The sequence below is a fragment of the Pistacia vera genome, unplaced genomic scaffold (assembly GCF_008641045.1).
Source record: "Pistacia vera cultivar Batoury unplaced genomic scaffold, PisVer_v2 Contig4, whole genome shotgun sequence".
Classification (NCBI taxonomy): Eukaryota; Viridiplantae; Streptophyta; class Magnoliopsida; order Sapindales; family Anacardiaceae; genus Pistacia; species Pistacia vera.
Window position 1 is genome coordinate 518754 of NW_022196223.1, and position 14526 is coordinate 533279.

At 36.7% G+C, this 14526-nt stretch overlaps 1 protein-coding gene and 1 long non-coding RNA gene across 2 annotated transcripts; both read left to right on the forward strand.

Annotated features, from left to right (window-relative positions):
• The first annotated feature begins 4978 nt into the window (after positions 1–4978).
• Positions 4979–8665, forward strand: LOC116141489 (putative disease resistance RPP13-like protein 1). The gene has a single exon (XM_031426995.1). It carries the CDS (start codon positions 4979–4981, stop codon positions 8663–8665), a length of 3687 nt encoding a protein of 1228 aa, XP_031282855.1.
• A 155-nt stretch (positions 8666–8820) lies between these two features.
• LOC116141469 lies at positions 8821–11331 on the forward strand. Its single transcript, XR_004129812.1, has 3 exons — positions 8821–8856; positions 9966–10723; positions 10837–11331. It is a non-coding gene; the product is annotated as an uncharacterized LOC116141469 (long non-coding RNA).
• The last annotated feature ends 3195 nt before the right edge of the window (positions 11332–14526 follow it).

Consider the following 14526-nt stretch of genomic DNA (forward strand, 5'->3'; position numbering starts at 1 on the left):
TAGCCATCCATTTAGGAATGCAGATTTGATGCCCAACTGAAATATTTTCCATGCAAATTGGGTTGCCATTGCAAGTAATAACCTGATTGTGTCATGCCTTGCAACTGGTGCAAAGGTGTCCAGAAAATCAACTCCATACTACTGAGCAAAACCTTTGACAACTAGCTTTGCTTTGTGCTTAAGGACTGAACCATCTGGATTGAGCTTCTTCTTGAAAATCCATTTAACTTGGATCACTTTCTTGTTCTGAGATCTGTCCACTAGGTTCCAAGTTTGATTCTTCTCAATCATTGCAAGCTCCTCCTTCATGGCAGATCTACAAATTTCTGATTTTGCAGCCTCAGAGTAACATGTTGGCTCAAGTGAGGCTATGTTACATCTCTCATAAACCTCAGCTAAAGGTCTGGTACCTCTAACTGAAACTTCTTCTTCTGCATCACTCTCAACATCATCATAAATCTAATCATCAGCAACTTCTGTCCAGCCTAGTTTTGTCTCCACATCAGCTCTATTTTCTTTCTAATTCCATACTCCATCCTCATCAATTTTGACATCCTTCGAAATCTAAATTTTTTTGGTTTCTGGAACATACACCCTATTGGCTTTAGATTGACTACTATAGCCTATAAAAATGCCAATTAAAGCCTTTTCATCCAGCTTGAATGTTTTTGCTACTGGAACCAGAATGTAGCATATACTTCTGAATATTTTGAGCATATCCACTGCTGGTTTAACTCCATACCATGCTTCATAGGGTGTTTCGTTGTCTAAGGCTTTTGTAGGAAGCCTATTGAGCAGAAACACTACTGTATTGATAGTTTCTACTCAAAATTTCTTTGGCAACTTCTTCTCAACTGATCTATTCTTCCTCTCACTAACTCCATTTTGCTGTAGAGTGTAGGGGCTATTGTATTGATGCTTGATTCTAGCATCCTTGCACACTTGTTCAGACTCTTGAGAAGTGTATTCTGTACCATTATCACTTCTCAAGATTTTTATAGTTTTTCGAGCTTGATTTTCCACCAGCAGCTTAAACTACTTGAATACGCCTGCAACTTCTCCTTTTTGCTTAAGAAAATACACCCAACACATCCTAGAATGGTCATCAATAAACAACACAAAATACCTATTTCCACTCAATGACTAAGTTTCCATAGGACCACATACATCTGTATGAATGAGCTGCAGTTTTTCAATTGCTCTCTAGGCTTGGTTTGCAGGGAAGGATTGCCTACTTAACTTGCCAAGTTGACAGGCTTGACATATGGTATTACTCTCCTCTAATTCTGGTAGATTTTGGACCAGTTTCTTGGTCTGAATTTCCTTGAGACCTTGGTAATGAATATGGCCAAGTCTCTTATGCCATTTCACAAACTCATCTACTTGTACACTGCAGGCTCTATGTTCAGTTTTTTTCAGCTTGATGGGAAAGCTTTTTCCCACTATTTTGACTCTCATTAACTCACACGCCTTACTGTCTAGAATTTGGCAGATATGATTTTCAAAATGCAAGACATAATGGCTTTCTAGCATTTGTCCTACACTTAAAAGGCTTTAAGTGATTTAGGGTGCATTGAGTACATTTAAGATGAGTTTTATACTTGTGAAGGTCTGAATTGCAACATCTCCCTTCCCCTTTGCTTCAACATAGTCACCATTTGTAATTTTAATCCTGGATCGATGTGTTGAGTTTAATCTAACAAAATCATGCAGATGTGGTGTCATATGGTTTGTACACCACCTGTCAACCAGCCAACCATCATAGAATGTTGGTGGTGCACTGTAGGAGGCCATAAACAACTGATCTACCCCTTGTTCAGGTTGCTGGTCATCTATCACTTGTGCTTGCTATTAGGGGCGCTCTCCTCTGTTCTTGCATACCCTCTCTATATGACCAAATTGTTACAAGCCCTGCACTGTATTCCTAGCCTAAACCAGCATCTTTTTTCAGAATGCCCCTTCCTTTTACAGTGGGAGCAAGGTGGATATTCCTTCATCCTATCTGGTTTTCCCCATTGGCTATTGCTCCTTTCTTTCCCCTTCTTCTCATCGGCATACCTCCTATTGTTCCCTTTAGCTGATTTGGTTTTGTGAGTTGCCATCATTGCAACCTTACCTATATCTTCTTGCCTCAATAGCCTTTTTTGCTCTTGTGCTTGCAGTGCATGAACCAACTCTATGAGTGTAACCTGCCCCATGTCTCTTGAGTCCTCTAGAGATGAGATTTTGGATCAAATCTTTCAAGTAGGCTGACCAGAACTTTCTCTACCACTCTCCTGTCTGTCGAATCCACTCCTAGCAGCCTTATCTTGTTGACAACACTTATCAATCTGTCAACATAGTCCTTAACCTTATTTGATTCTTGCATCCTCTACATCTCAAACTCTCTCCTTAAATTTAGCACCTGCATATACCTTGTTGTGGTGCTGCCCATGTACTCTTCTCTCAGCTTATCCCATGCCTCTTTTGGAGTCTCATATGCCATGATCCTTGTGAATGCAAAGTCTGTTACAACACATGAATGTGGAAAAGGGCTCTCAGTGCTTTGGTTGTTTCTTCCTCATATAGTCTCATCTGATTAAGGGTAGGATTTGGTCCCTAATGGAGGTGGCTGCCTGTTTTCTTCCATATACTACCACAGCCCGGAGGAAGGCTTTCATCTTTACAGCCCATAGATGGTAATGTTTCCCATTAAACATTGGGGGTGACATCAAGGTTGTTTGAGCAGCCATTGTTTCAATTTTTGTGTCTGACACAAGAAAATAAGAGAGCAGATGCATGCTATTTTTGGGCTAAGATGGGAGGTGTTCTTGAGTTGCAGTTGAAGATTGACTGCAAGAGAGAGAGATTTCAGGTTGTTTTTGTGTGTGGCTCTAATACCATTTGTTGGGTTTTTTAAGAGCCGGTGAACTCTAAGGAAAGATGAGGAGAGAATGAAAAGAGTTAAACTTATATTTTCATTACACTACAACTTACATTATATACAACAAAGGCATACTGTTTTACCAACTGCAACAACCATTCAGACTTTTAAAATTTAAAACAAAGTTGCCAACTTAATACAACCTTAATCTAAGCTAAATTTCACCTAAACATGTCATTAAAAACAGCTACTACAGCAGCTTCAATTTCGGTAGACATGTAGGATTCCAGCAGCTGCTTGGCGCCAAAACATATTCAAAAGATCAAACTAACTCTCAACTGAATTTCCAGCAAATTATCTATGTTTCAACAGTTCCACCCTTTCCTGCAACAACATTGGTTTAAAGATATCTGAAACTCCAAAAAAAAGGGACCCTCCTCAAGGGAATGTCTGCTTATGCAGTCAGACAATGCCTCTAACTTCACTAGTTGAGGTGATTTCTAATGACAATGTCTTGTAAAATGAACCAGTTGAGGTGCAGGGCTTCGCATCTCTATCTTGCTTTAGGCTAATCATTGGCAAATTTTGAAAAATCTGTGCTCTGCTGATCGACTTTTGCTTTATAAAAATTTTTTGATGTTCTTCTTCTACGAGTTAGCCTTTACTATTGGCATTGTGAAGCCGCAAGACATGACAGGAATATGTTGGTGTTAGCTCTGCTTCATATAGTAAGACTTTAACTAGAACACAAATCACACAGAGTTTGTATAATGGCCTAGGTTAATGCCCTAAAACTTCGAACATTGATGTGTCAGGTAATATTTAAGGTGCTGCTTCAAAACAGACAAGAAAAGCACCGCAAAGTCTTCAAGTGGCAGTGGGGGAGTCAAGGTCTTATGTTTTGCCAAAAAGCGGCGTTAAGTTATTGGTCATCTTTTGAAGCTTTAGACGTGGATGGTATTATCCAATCCAATACCGGCAGCTGCAGGACGGCAGGAATTAAGAAAAACAAATTTCTTTTTCGCATTAGTCAATCATTTCGTGATCTAACGAGTCAACAATTATAAAATAATAATAAGGATAATCATAAAATCTTTATCAATTCCTGATCTACAACAACAACTCAACAAATCTAAGATTTCTTTTTTCCTTGCACAAGGTTAATACTAGGTTCTGATCAAATAATTTGTTACTTCTTGTTCTTGGATCATGTCATCAAAAGTCCACGCGGTTATAGTTTTAATTTATAAAAATAAAGACTAAGGGTAGTTATAGAGTGAGACAGGGTTAATTAATTTTATTAACCATTTCTGAAAACACCAGAGTCCATCTTCTTCCCTTTAAATTCATTATCGTTAATTTTGATACCATTCATGGTTATTTGTGTCTATATTTCTCTCATATTCGCTCAGCCTTTCTAGCTCTAGCTCTGAAATTCTGTGGGAATCTCTGCTTCAATTTACTTAATTGTGTAAGTATTTAAATGTTTATGTTTACTTTTATTATTACAAGTACTCAAATGTTTATTATCACCCTCTTTCATTACAAGTACTTTCATTATAAACACCCTCTTTCTTTTTTTCTTTTTTTTAGAAATATTTTTAAATCATAAAAAATTTAGGACATATAATTTTATGAATATGTCCTAATTTTGAACTGGTTGGAAAAAAAAAAATATTTTGTTATTTTTCATTTGCATAAAAGAGAAGTTGAAAATTATAAAAGTGAAATTAACTTTTGAAATCATTAATAATACAGTGAAACTTATTTGATTAAGTTAACACCAGAATTTCATCTCAACTTCTAAAATTAGATTTTCTAAAAATTTAAGAAATTTACATTTTCGTTTTCGTTTTCATAAAAGAGAAGTTGAGAGAACATGTTAAATATGTTGTCCCCTTTTTTAGATAAAAAAAATTAAAATCTCTCTTTTGCTTTTTACCTTTTGTCTTCTTTTTTAGGCCACAAGATCGATCATCAAGTGTTAGTATATCATATTACTCCGGAATAGAATATAGTTTATTGGACAGTTTTGTTGATATTGTCATGACTCTCTCTTGCCTGCCGCTTCCTTCTAACAATCCTTTCTTTTCTTTCACAGACTCGACCAGAATCATGGCAGTGGGAGAGGTGTTTCTGGGTGCGTTCCTCCAGGTGTTTTTTGACAGATTGGCGGATCGTAGGTTGCTGTCCTTTCTACGTGAATCTGGGATAGATTCAGTGATAAAGCAGTGGAGGAAAAAGTTATCGATGATTCAAGCAGTACTTAACGACGCAGAAGAGAAGCAACTAACCAACCCGGCAGTGAAAATCTGGTTGGATGATCTAAAAGACTTGGCTTATGATGTAGAAGATATTCTGGATGAATATGCCACTCAACTTGCAGAGCGCAAATTGATGATTACAGACCAGCCAACGAACAGCTTTACTGGTTATCTCTCTTCTTTGATGTCCAACCGTCACATGGAGTCGGAGATGGAAGAGATAACTGACCGTTTGGAAGATCTTTGTGAACAAAGAGATTGTCTTGGGTTGAAAGAGATTGCTGGAGGGACATCAACTGCTGTACCACAAAGACTACCAACTACATCCTTGCAACTTGAACCTGCTGTTATTGGTAGAGATGATGATAAAGCCAAACTACTTGAAATGATGTTGCAGGATAAACCAAGTGATGCCAACATTCATGTAATACCCATTGTTGGAATAGGAGGAATTGGCAAAACAACACTTGCTCGCGAAGTGTTCAACGACAAGGCAGTGAAAGATTTTGACCCAAAAGTATGGGTTTGTGTTTCGGATCATGATAATTTTGATGTTCAAAAGATCTACAAGGCAATTTTGGAGGAGATAACTTCCAAGTCTTCCGATGTGGAGACTCTTAACCAACTACAAGTTAAACTAAGTTCTCAAGTAGTTGGCAAAAAATTCTTGCTTGTCTTGGATGACGTCTGGAATGAGGATTATGGTAACTGGGAAATCCTAAAAACTCCCTTCATGGCAGGAGCACCAGGGAGTAGGACAATTGTTACAACACGCAACCTCAATGTTGTATCAACAATGACTGGATCCATTGAACATCATAATGTGGAGCTCTTATCGGAAGAAGACTGCTGGTCCGTGTTCGCCAAACATGCATTCGAGAATAGAGATATTGCCAAATTTACAAATTTGGAATATATTCGTCAAAAAGTAGCCTCAAAGTGCAGTGGCTTGCCCTTGGCTGCTAGGACTCTTGGTGGCCTTCTACGTTGTGAGCAAAGAGAAAGTAAGTGGAAAGATATTTTAGACAGTAAAATATGGGAAGATACGTTGAACTCAAGTAAGCATAGTGAGATTCCGATGGTGTTAAAATTAAGCTACCACCATCTTCCTTCCCATCTTAAAAGATGTTTTGCATATTGTGCAATTTTTCCGAAGAATTATGAATTCAAAGAGGAGGAGCTTGTCCTTTTGTGGATGGCAGAAGGTCTAATTCAAGAGTCAAAATACAATCAAGAATTAGAAGATGTAGGTGGTGAATATTTTCAAGATCTGTTATCAAGATCACTTTTTCAGAAAGCAAGCAATATGTCCCATTCTACTTATGTAATGCATGATCTTGTTAATGATCTAGCAAAATGGGCTTCTGGAGACACAAGTTTTAGATTGGAGGATGAATTGATGATCAACAACCAATCAGAAGCATTAAAAAAGATTCGCCACTTGTCGACTCACCACTTGTCTTACACAAAATTTGAAGCAATTCATGAAGCTGTGAACTTGAGGACAATCTTTGAAGTCAACTATGTTGCATCTGGTATAGATTTTCCAATTTTTTTTCCAAAATTCAAAAAATTGAGGGTGTTGTCTCTAAAGAGTGATTTTTATATGTTAAGGAGTGCTCCAATCATTAGTTTACCTGATACAATTGGAGATTTGAAACATTTGAGGTACCTATGCCTTTCAAACACCGCTATTACAAGCCTACCTGAGTCAATGAATTCATTAATCAACTTAGAGGTTTTGCAACTAAGATGGTGTAGATTAATCAAAAAATTACCTCCTATGGGAAATTTGATCAATCTAAGCCATCTTAATATCCAAGGAGTAAATCTAGTAGAGATGCCATTGGGAATGGAAAATTGGAAGAATCTTCGAACATTATCTAATTTTGTCGTGGGCAAAGAAATTAGATCTAGTTTGGATGTTTTAAGTAACTTCAAGTTTCTTCGTGGAAAGCTTTATATTTCAAAATTAAAAAATGCTACCTCACTTTCGCGAGAAGCAATATTAAGTGACAAGGAGAAGCTAGACGAGTTACGGCTAGATTGGGATTGTAGCAATGGTGATAAAGAGTGTCAAAGTGAGGAAGTACAGAAAAATGTACTTGATATATTAAGACCTCACAAAAATCTGAAAAAGCTCTGCATCGAACGATATGGTGGCACACAATTTCCAGATTGGCTTGGAGATTTATCTGAGTCTTTAACTTTCTTGGAGACACTTGAGATTGTTCTCTGTGAGAAATTGCAATATCTGTTTTATGATAGAGAAGTGGGCACTTCATCTTCCTCTTCTTCACTGATGGACACTCGGCTTTTTAATCTGAAGATCACCGATTGCTCATCGCTCATGAGTTTATCATCAGCACGTCAGTTACCTAAGACGCTTGAGCGCCTTGAAAGTTTAGTAATTGACAATTGTGATTCTTTGACATGCATTGTGAGAGGTCAGCTTCCTTCATCTCTGAGAAAGCTATCAGTATATCGTTGTAAGAAATTGAAGTGTTTGTTGGATGATACAGAAGATGTTGGCACTTCTTCTCTATCTTCTTCTTCAGTGACGCACAGAGAGAACATTGACAACTCTAGAATATCTCAGCTAGAAGACTTGGACATCAGCATGTGCTCATCTCTCGCTTGTTTGTCATCGAAAGGTCTGTCACTTACTAAACTTAAGAACCTCAAAATTGACAACTGCCCAAAACTCCCGATCTTATTGTTAGAAAACCAACCAACTGAAGCACTTGAAAACCTCATGGTTAGTTTCTGTGAAAAATTAGAGCTAATAGCAAAAAGGTTCCCCAAAAACATGGCTCTCCAAGATATTTATATGAGCTTTTGTGATAATCTTAAATGCCTACCAGAGGGTTTACACGAACTTAATTTTCTTCGTAAGATTCGCATAACTAGATGTGATAGTCTTTTTTCCTTCCCTGATCAAAGGCTTCCCAGCACAATCCGAGAAGTCTATATATCTGGTTGTGGCAATCTTAAAGCTCTACCCAATGGCATCCACACCCTCAACTCTCTTCAAAAATTGACGATATCCCGTTGTCCAAGAATAACATTTCCAGAAGAAGGTCTCCCCACCAGCCTCACATCACTTACAGTCGGAGGTCCGACTATCTGTAAGCCACTGATGGAGTGGGGATTGCACAAGCTCACCTCTCTTAAATACCTCCGGATTGAGTGGGGATTGTACGATCACTTTCTTACCTCTCACTGGACTGATGAAGGCTCAGTTGCAGAATCTTTTCCTGAAGAAGGGATGTTGCCGCCCTTTTTAACACAGCTGTTCATTCGTGAATTCCCAAAATTAAAATACCTATCTTCCAAAGCTTTTCAAAATCTCACCTCTCTTCAAGAATTAGACATCTATCAATGTCCGGATCTTATATCCTTTCCAGAGGAGGGCCTCCCATCATCACTTTTGGAATTAAGGATTACGGATTGCGATCTGTTAAAAGAACGGTGTAAGAAGGATGAAGGACAAGAGTGGTCGAAGATTGCCCATATCCCTGAAATCAGTATTTTGTAAAGATGTAGAAAAGGAGGGAAGAACAAGCTCTACGTAGTCTCAAAATCCAGAGAATTAGCTCTTGAGGTATGTGAAGTAGAACACCTAAATCCTGTTTGCTTTAACAATAATTATATAACAAGTGGGTGTTTATTGTGTTCCACTTCCACATGCAAGAATATCTGAACTCCCAACTCCAATCAATCACAATGGTAAACATAATCATACTCTGCCTAAAATTGCTGCTTCTTTTACTTTATTATCAAATTGCTTGAAATTTTAATCCTCTGTTTTTCTTTGGTTAAAGGAAAAGTTATCACTAACTTATTTTAATGTTCATAGCTCATTAAGAACGTGGTATTACAATATGCCTCATGAACACACAATGTTAAATTCTTGTGTTGTTTGTTTCCTATGGAACAAAATAACAGGAAGAAAACCTCCACGTCATTGTCGATGCAGTACTACTACCGATTGAAATAGTTGAGGCAAAACAGAACATCTGTGGCATGTGACTTTCAGTTGTTGAAGATTTGCCCAAGAGTCAAGCTTGTGGTGAGAATCCTTATTCCTTCTCTCCTTGTGCCGATTTGTCTACTTAATTTGTCTCTTTCTCTTTTATTTAGGGTGAAAACCAAGACCTATATGATTAACTGCAATTACGAGAAAGCTAATAATACTTAATTGTATAATTTTTGAGGAAGGTTTTCCCATGTGTGTTTGTGTCCCATATGGTAAACCTTCTTAGTCGGTTTTGAAGCTTGTGTTAGTTTCTGCAGTTCCATACCATATTTTCTAATGATACGATAATGGGGATTGTTGTGAGGGAATTGAATTGTGGTTCCTACCCAAACTGTCCCCTTCTCTCGTAGGTATAAGCTCTAATACCCTGTTAAAAATCAGAATCTGTTTTGATACCATGTTAAAAATCGAAATATGTATCAAATCTTTAGCAAATTATGAAACATTTGTGGTTTTTTGTATGAGCTTGATTTCCCATACTTCTTTTTAAATTGGGAAGCAAGTACTCACTTTTTCTTGTCAGTGGTGAAAATTGTGTCACAAAATTTTCAAAAGTTACATAGGAGTATATCATTTCTACTCTTAAATATTCACTTTTCAACCTTTTCTCCACCCCATTCGCTGAACCCGACACTTTAGCTCCCATTAGAGCAGCTTTCGAAATTTATTTTTAATACTTTAAACCCCTTTATTCGTTGAAGATGGACACTTAGACCCCCAAAAGAAATTTTTTTGGCTCCGCCCCTGCTTCTTGTCATATGAACATCAATTTTAATTTGCTATCCTGTCATTCTTTCAGGGTGAATTTGCAGGAAGAAAACCTGGCTATGCACATCATAATGAGACTGTGAACATCCTTTTTGTGGTAGAAGTACTAGTTGAAATAGTTGAGGCAGAATCTCTGCAAGCATGCTACTTGTGTACTACTTGAAGATTTCCTTCTCTCCTAACGCAAACTTATCTACTTTGTATTCCCAGCACTAATTCCTTTAGTAAGTTAGTTTCATTTTTTATTTAGCCCACTTCCCTGATATCCATGTTTATGGTAAGCATGGTGTTAATTATGTTAATGTTTATGTTTATAACACCTGATCCGTTTGTTTCTTTCACAAGTAACATTTCAAATTCTTAGCATAGTTGACAGTTTATTATGTTACACTCCCTAGTGCATTATAGTCTATCAACACGGCAATCCGAACGGTGAGCTTCTTCTTGAGCATACTCTTGCTTGCTTGCTTACCTATGTATTACCTGCAAGTCCAATGTTGCACCTCTAGTTTTTCATTTTTTTTTTTTTTTTTTTCTCAATTGAATTGATTTACATTGGTGTATGTAATTTATGATCCTCTGTCACAGTGTTCCTTCTCCCCTTACGCAAACTTTGTTTACTTTGTTTTCCCAGCATTTTGCCTTCTTTATTATTTAGAATATCTAATTAATATGTCATTCTTTTGATTTTTTTCAGAGGACGAGATGAACCTCTGCATATCCTTGTTGAGGCCAAACCTCTGCAAGCCTGTGAATCAGGAGCTGGTTAAAGATATGTTCAAGTCTGTGGTTAGTGACCATATTCCTTGTACACACTGTTTACTGGTTACTATGTTACTCCGGGATTATTGACTTCAATCTCTACATAATTGATCTTCTTTTTTCTTTTGGATGAAAATCAGGACTTCAATGAGTAACAAAAATTACAACAGAGTTGTTAATTCCAAATGTTACAATTGGTGAGGAAGCATATATGCCACCCTTCTCACAGCAGCCTTGGTTTAAAGAGATCAAAGACTGAAGCAAATAGACACACTCCTCAGCGAGTTTTGGAGCTCTAACTCGTTGATGTCTCCCAGAAATAGCAGCTTCATACCAGAAGTCCGCTTTCAGTCGACTATGTCTCCAACTGCCATCTGGGCACTATCATAATTACTTTTGTCTATATGAAGTGTGTTATTTTTTTCTTTTTAGGAGATGACTACTGACAAAGTCAAGTAGAAAGGGATCAGTGAAGTTTTGGGACTTTTCGTCTTTCTGTATTGCTGCTTAAGCAGTTGATGATCAGATTGTTCTCTCTCCAATTCAATCTTGTATTTTGAGCCTATTCTGAGCTTGCAATGCCAATTTATATTGTTAATGACAGCTTTTGCCATTACCTGTTGTGAATATTTGCTTCCTCTGTTATGAATAAGATAATTTAAGTAATTAAATGGTATTTCTTCCCTTCTTCCTATCTTCCATTTTGAGCTCTAATTTAAGCAGTTCATGTTGTTATTTAAAAACAAGAAAGCATCATTTTGCTGTTCAAACATGGACCTTATTCCATGTGATCATTTTTTGGTAAGGTCTAACACAGTACTCTCTTCTGTCTCCAAAGCTTATATATGTAGGCCTACTACAAGCAGCTTTGTAGTGAAAATTTTGATACAAATAAAATGATTAATTTACTCTAACATGGTTGTTTGAATGTGTTCTAATATATACCTTGTACGGTATTAATCAGAGGGGTCGAAATTTTACTTATAAATTGAAACTAAATAGATGTATTAATCTGTATGATGTTTTATGTAATTGGTGATCACATTGTTCTCATTGGTACCTAACAGTTGAGTTTTAAATAATTTTTATTATTTCATTGCCTTAATTGGTTACCATCTTCAATTCTAATTTGCAGATGTGGAGTTTAATACCAGCCTTCATTAGGTCACAACTGTCTCAGCTCTCAAATGTCCATTTCTGTTCTTGAAGTGAGAAAGGAAGTAGACCAACTGATGAATGCTGAATCGAAACTTAAGTGGGCTCACTGGCATTGACGTATAAACATGCGTAAATGAAGTTTTCATCTCTGCTCTTGAACTGAACTGCTTTTCCACCTCATTGATTCTTTGAACATATTCAAATTCTGATATTTGCAACATAATTAATGATATCAGACAAAACTACTAGGTTTTTTTTTTTTTTTTTTTTTTTTTTTTCAGATATCAGTTCGTCTCTTGATGAGGTGGACTTTAAAAGAGGTTCCTGATAGCAGAGGCATCATTTTTTTCCTTTGGGGTCTTGTCTCTTCTGCCATATTCTTCCTTACATCATGTAAGCATATGTGTATACCCATGCCCTTGTCATTTCTCTGTTTCAGCAGCCAAATTGGTATTATTTCCGATATCGAAGGGTACATTGAGAGGACAATGAAAGTGGATCCTACCTTATGGAATCATGATTTTCTTGCCATGTTATGATTTTATAGTTTCAAAGGACAGTTGAGGCAGAACAGAGTCTGTGGCATGTGACTTTTGAGTTGGTGAAGATTTGCTCAAGATCAAGCTTGTGGTGAGAATCCTTGTTCCTTCTCTCCTTCCGCAGACTTGTTTATGATGTTTTCCCTGGATATCAACTTAATTTGTCATTCTCTTTTAATTAGGGCGAAAACCAAGACTTCTAGGAGAAACAGCAACTACGAGAGGACTAGTATGCTGAATCGGACAATTTCCGAGGAAAATTCTCCCTAGTCTGGTTATGTTCCACCCTTTCCTGCAACAGCTTGGTTTAAAGATATCTGAAACTCCAAAAAGAAAGGGACCCTTCTCAAGTGAATGTCTGCTTATGCAGTTAGACAATGCCTCTAACTTCTAGTTGAGGTGATTTCTAATGACAATGTCTTGTAAAATGAACCACTTGAGGTAAAGGGCTTCGCATCTCTATCCTGCTTCAGGCTGTTGCTCAAATTCTAATCTCTAATCATCGGCAAATTCTGAAAAAATTGTGCTCTGCTGATCCGACTTTTGCTCTATAGAATTTTTTTGATCTTCTTCTTCTACGAGTTAGCCTCTACTATTGGCATTGTGAAGCCGCAAGAAACACAACCTTTTGAAGGTACATGACCTTTTGAAGATACATAACCTTTTGATAATAGACATACCCAATTAGGAAAATGTCTCACAGGTGTTAGCTATGCTTCATATAAAAAAGACTCTAACTAGAACTCAAATCACACACAGTTTGTCTGAGGGCTTAGGTTAATGCCCTAAAACTTCGAACATTGATGTGTCAGGTAATATTTAAGGTGCTACTTCTAACTTCAAAACAGACAAGAAAAGCACCGCAAAGTCTTCAAGTGGCAGTGGGGGAGTCAAGGTCTTATGTTTTGCCAAAAAGTGAGCGTCAAGTTGTTGGTCATCTTTGGAAGCTTTGTAGACGTGGATGGAGTTTCATTCTGCTCCTTGCAGAACCTTTTCATAAGAGTTTTTTTTTCTGCATTTCTACTCAATGAAACAGTGCTGAACGAGTACTCTGTAATTACATCAGTATTTCTATTGTTACAAGACAATAACATGTCTCACTTTTGATTTAATTCTCTTGAACTCCTATGGCATCTATATAATGCGATTGTGAGTATTATTATTGATCAAAATATGTCGTTTCTCCAACAATACCAAGTAAATAATTGGTAAATTAAAGTTGTGTTTGACAAAATCAAATCTTCAGCTGTGAGCATCGTATTATCCAATCCAATACCGGCAGCTGCAGGACGGCTGGAATTAAGAAAAACAAATTTCTTTTTCGCATTAGCCTATCATTTCGTGATCTAACAAGTAAACAATTATAAAATAATAATAAGGATAATCATGAAGTCTTTATCAATTCCTGATCTACAACAACTCAACAAATCTAAGATTTTTTTTTTCCTTGCACTAGGTTCTGATCAAATAATTTGTTACTTCATGTTCTTGAGTCATGTGATCAAAAGTCCACGCGGTTTTAGTTTTAATTTATAAAAATAAAGACTAAGGGTAGTTATAGAGTGAGACAGGGTTAATTAATTTTATTATTGTTATGTAACGGAAACATAAACTCTAATTCTAGCTATTGAATATAATAATAACAAATAGTAAAATATAAATAAATAGTTAAAACATTGTTTAGGAATGAAAAGTGGGAAACTTTTGGGGCCTATATATAAGGACCTAAATCATTGTTATTTGTATCTCAAGTTGTAATTCCATTATACTTCTTTTGTTTAGGGTTCTTTCTTTAAGGACCCTTTAATTTGCAAGCTTTATTGTATCTCCCCTTTGTTTTGGGTATTTGTTGTATTACCCAAATATTTGTAATGTTTTGGAGATAATGGAGTTTTCTTTTGCAGCGCCCGAGGACGTAGGTTTCAATACCAAACCTCGTTAATTCCTGGTATTCTTTATTTTTGCATTTAATTTTGGCTATTTATTTATGCTTTACTACTTGTTATTATTATATTTAATCGTTAGAGTTAGAGTTTATGTTTCCGTTGCATAACAATTGGTTTCAAAGCCTATGTTTAGGACAGTGAGTAGCTATTTGTATGGTTATATGCATGTCTAGGAAAATTCTGTCAA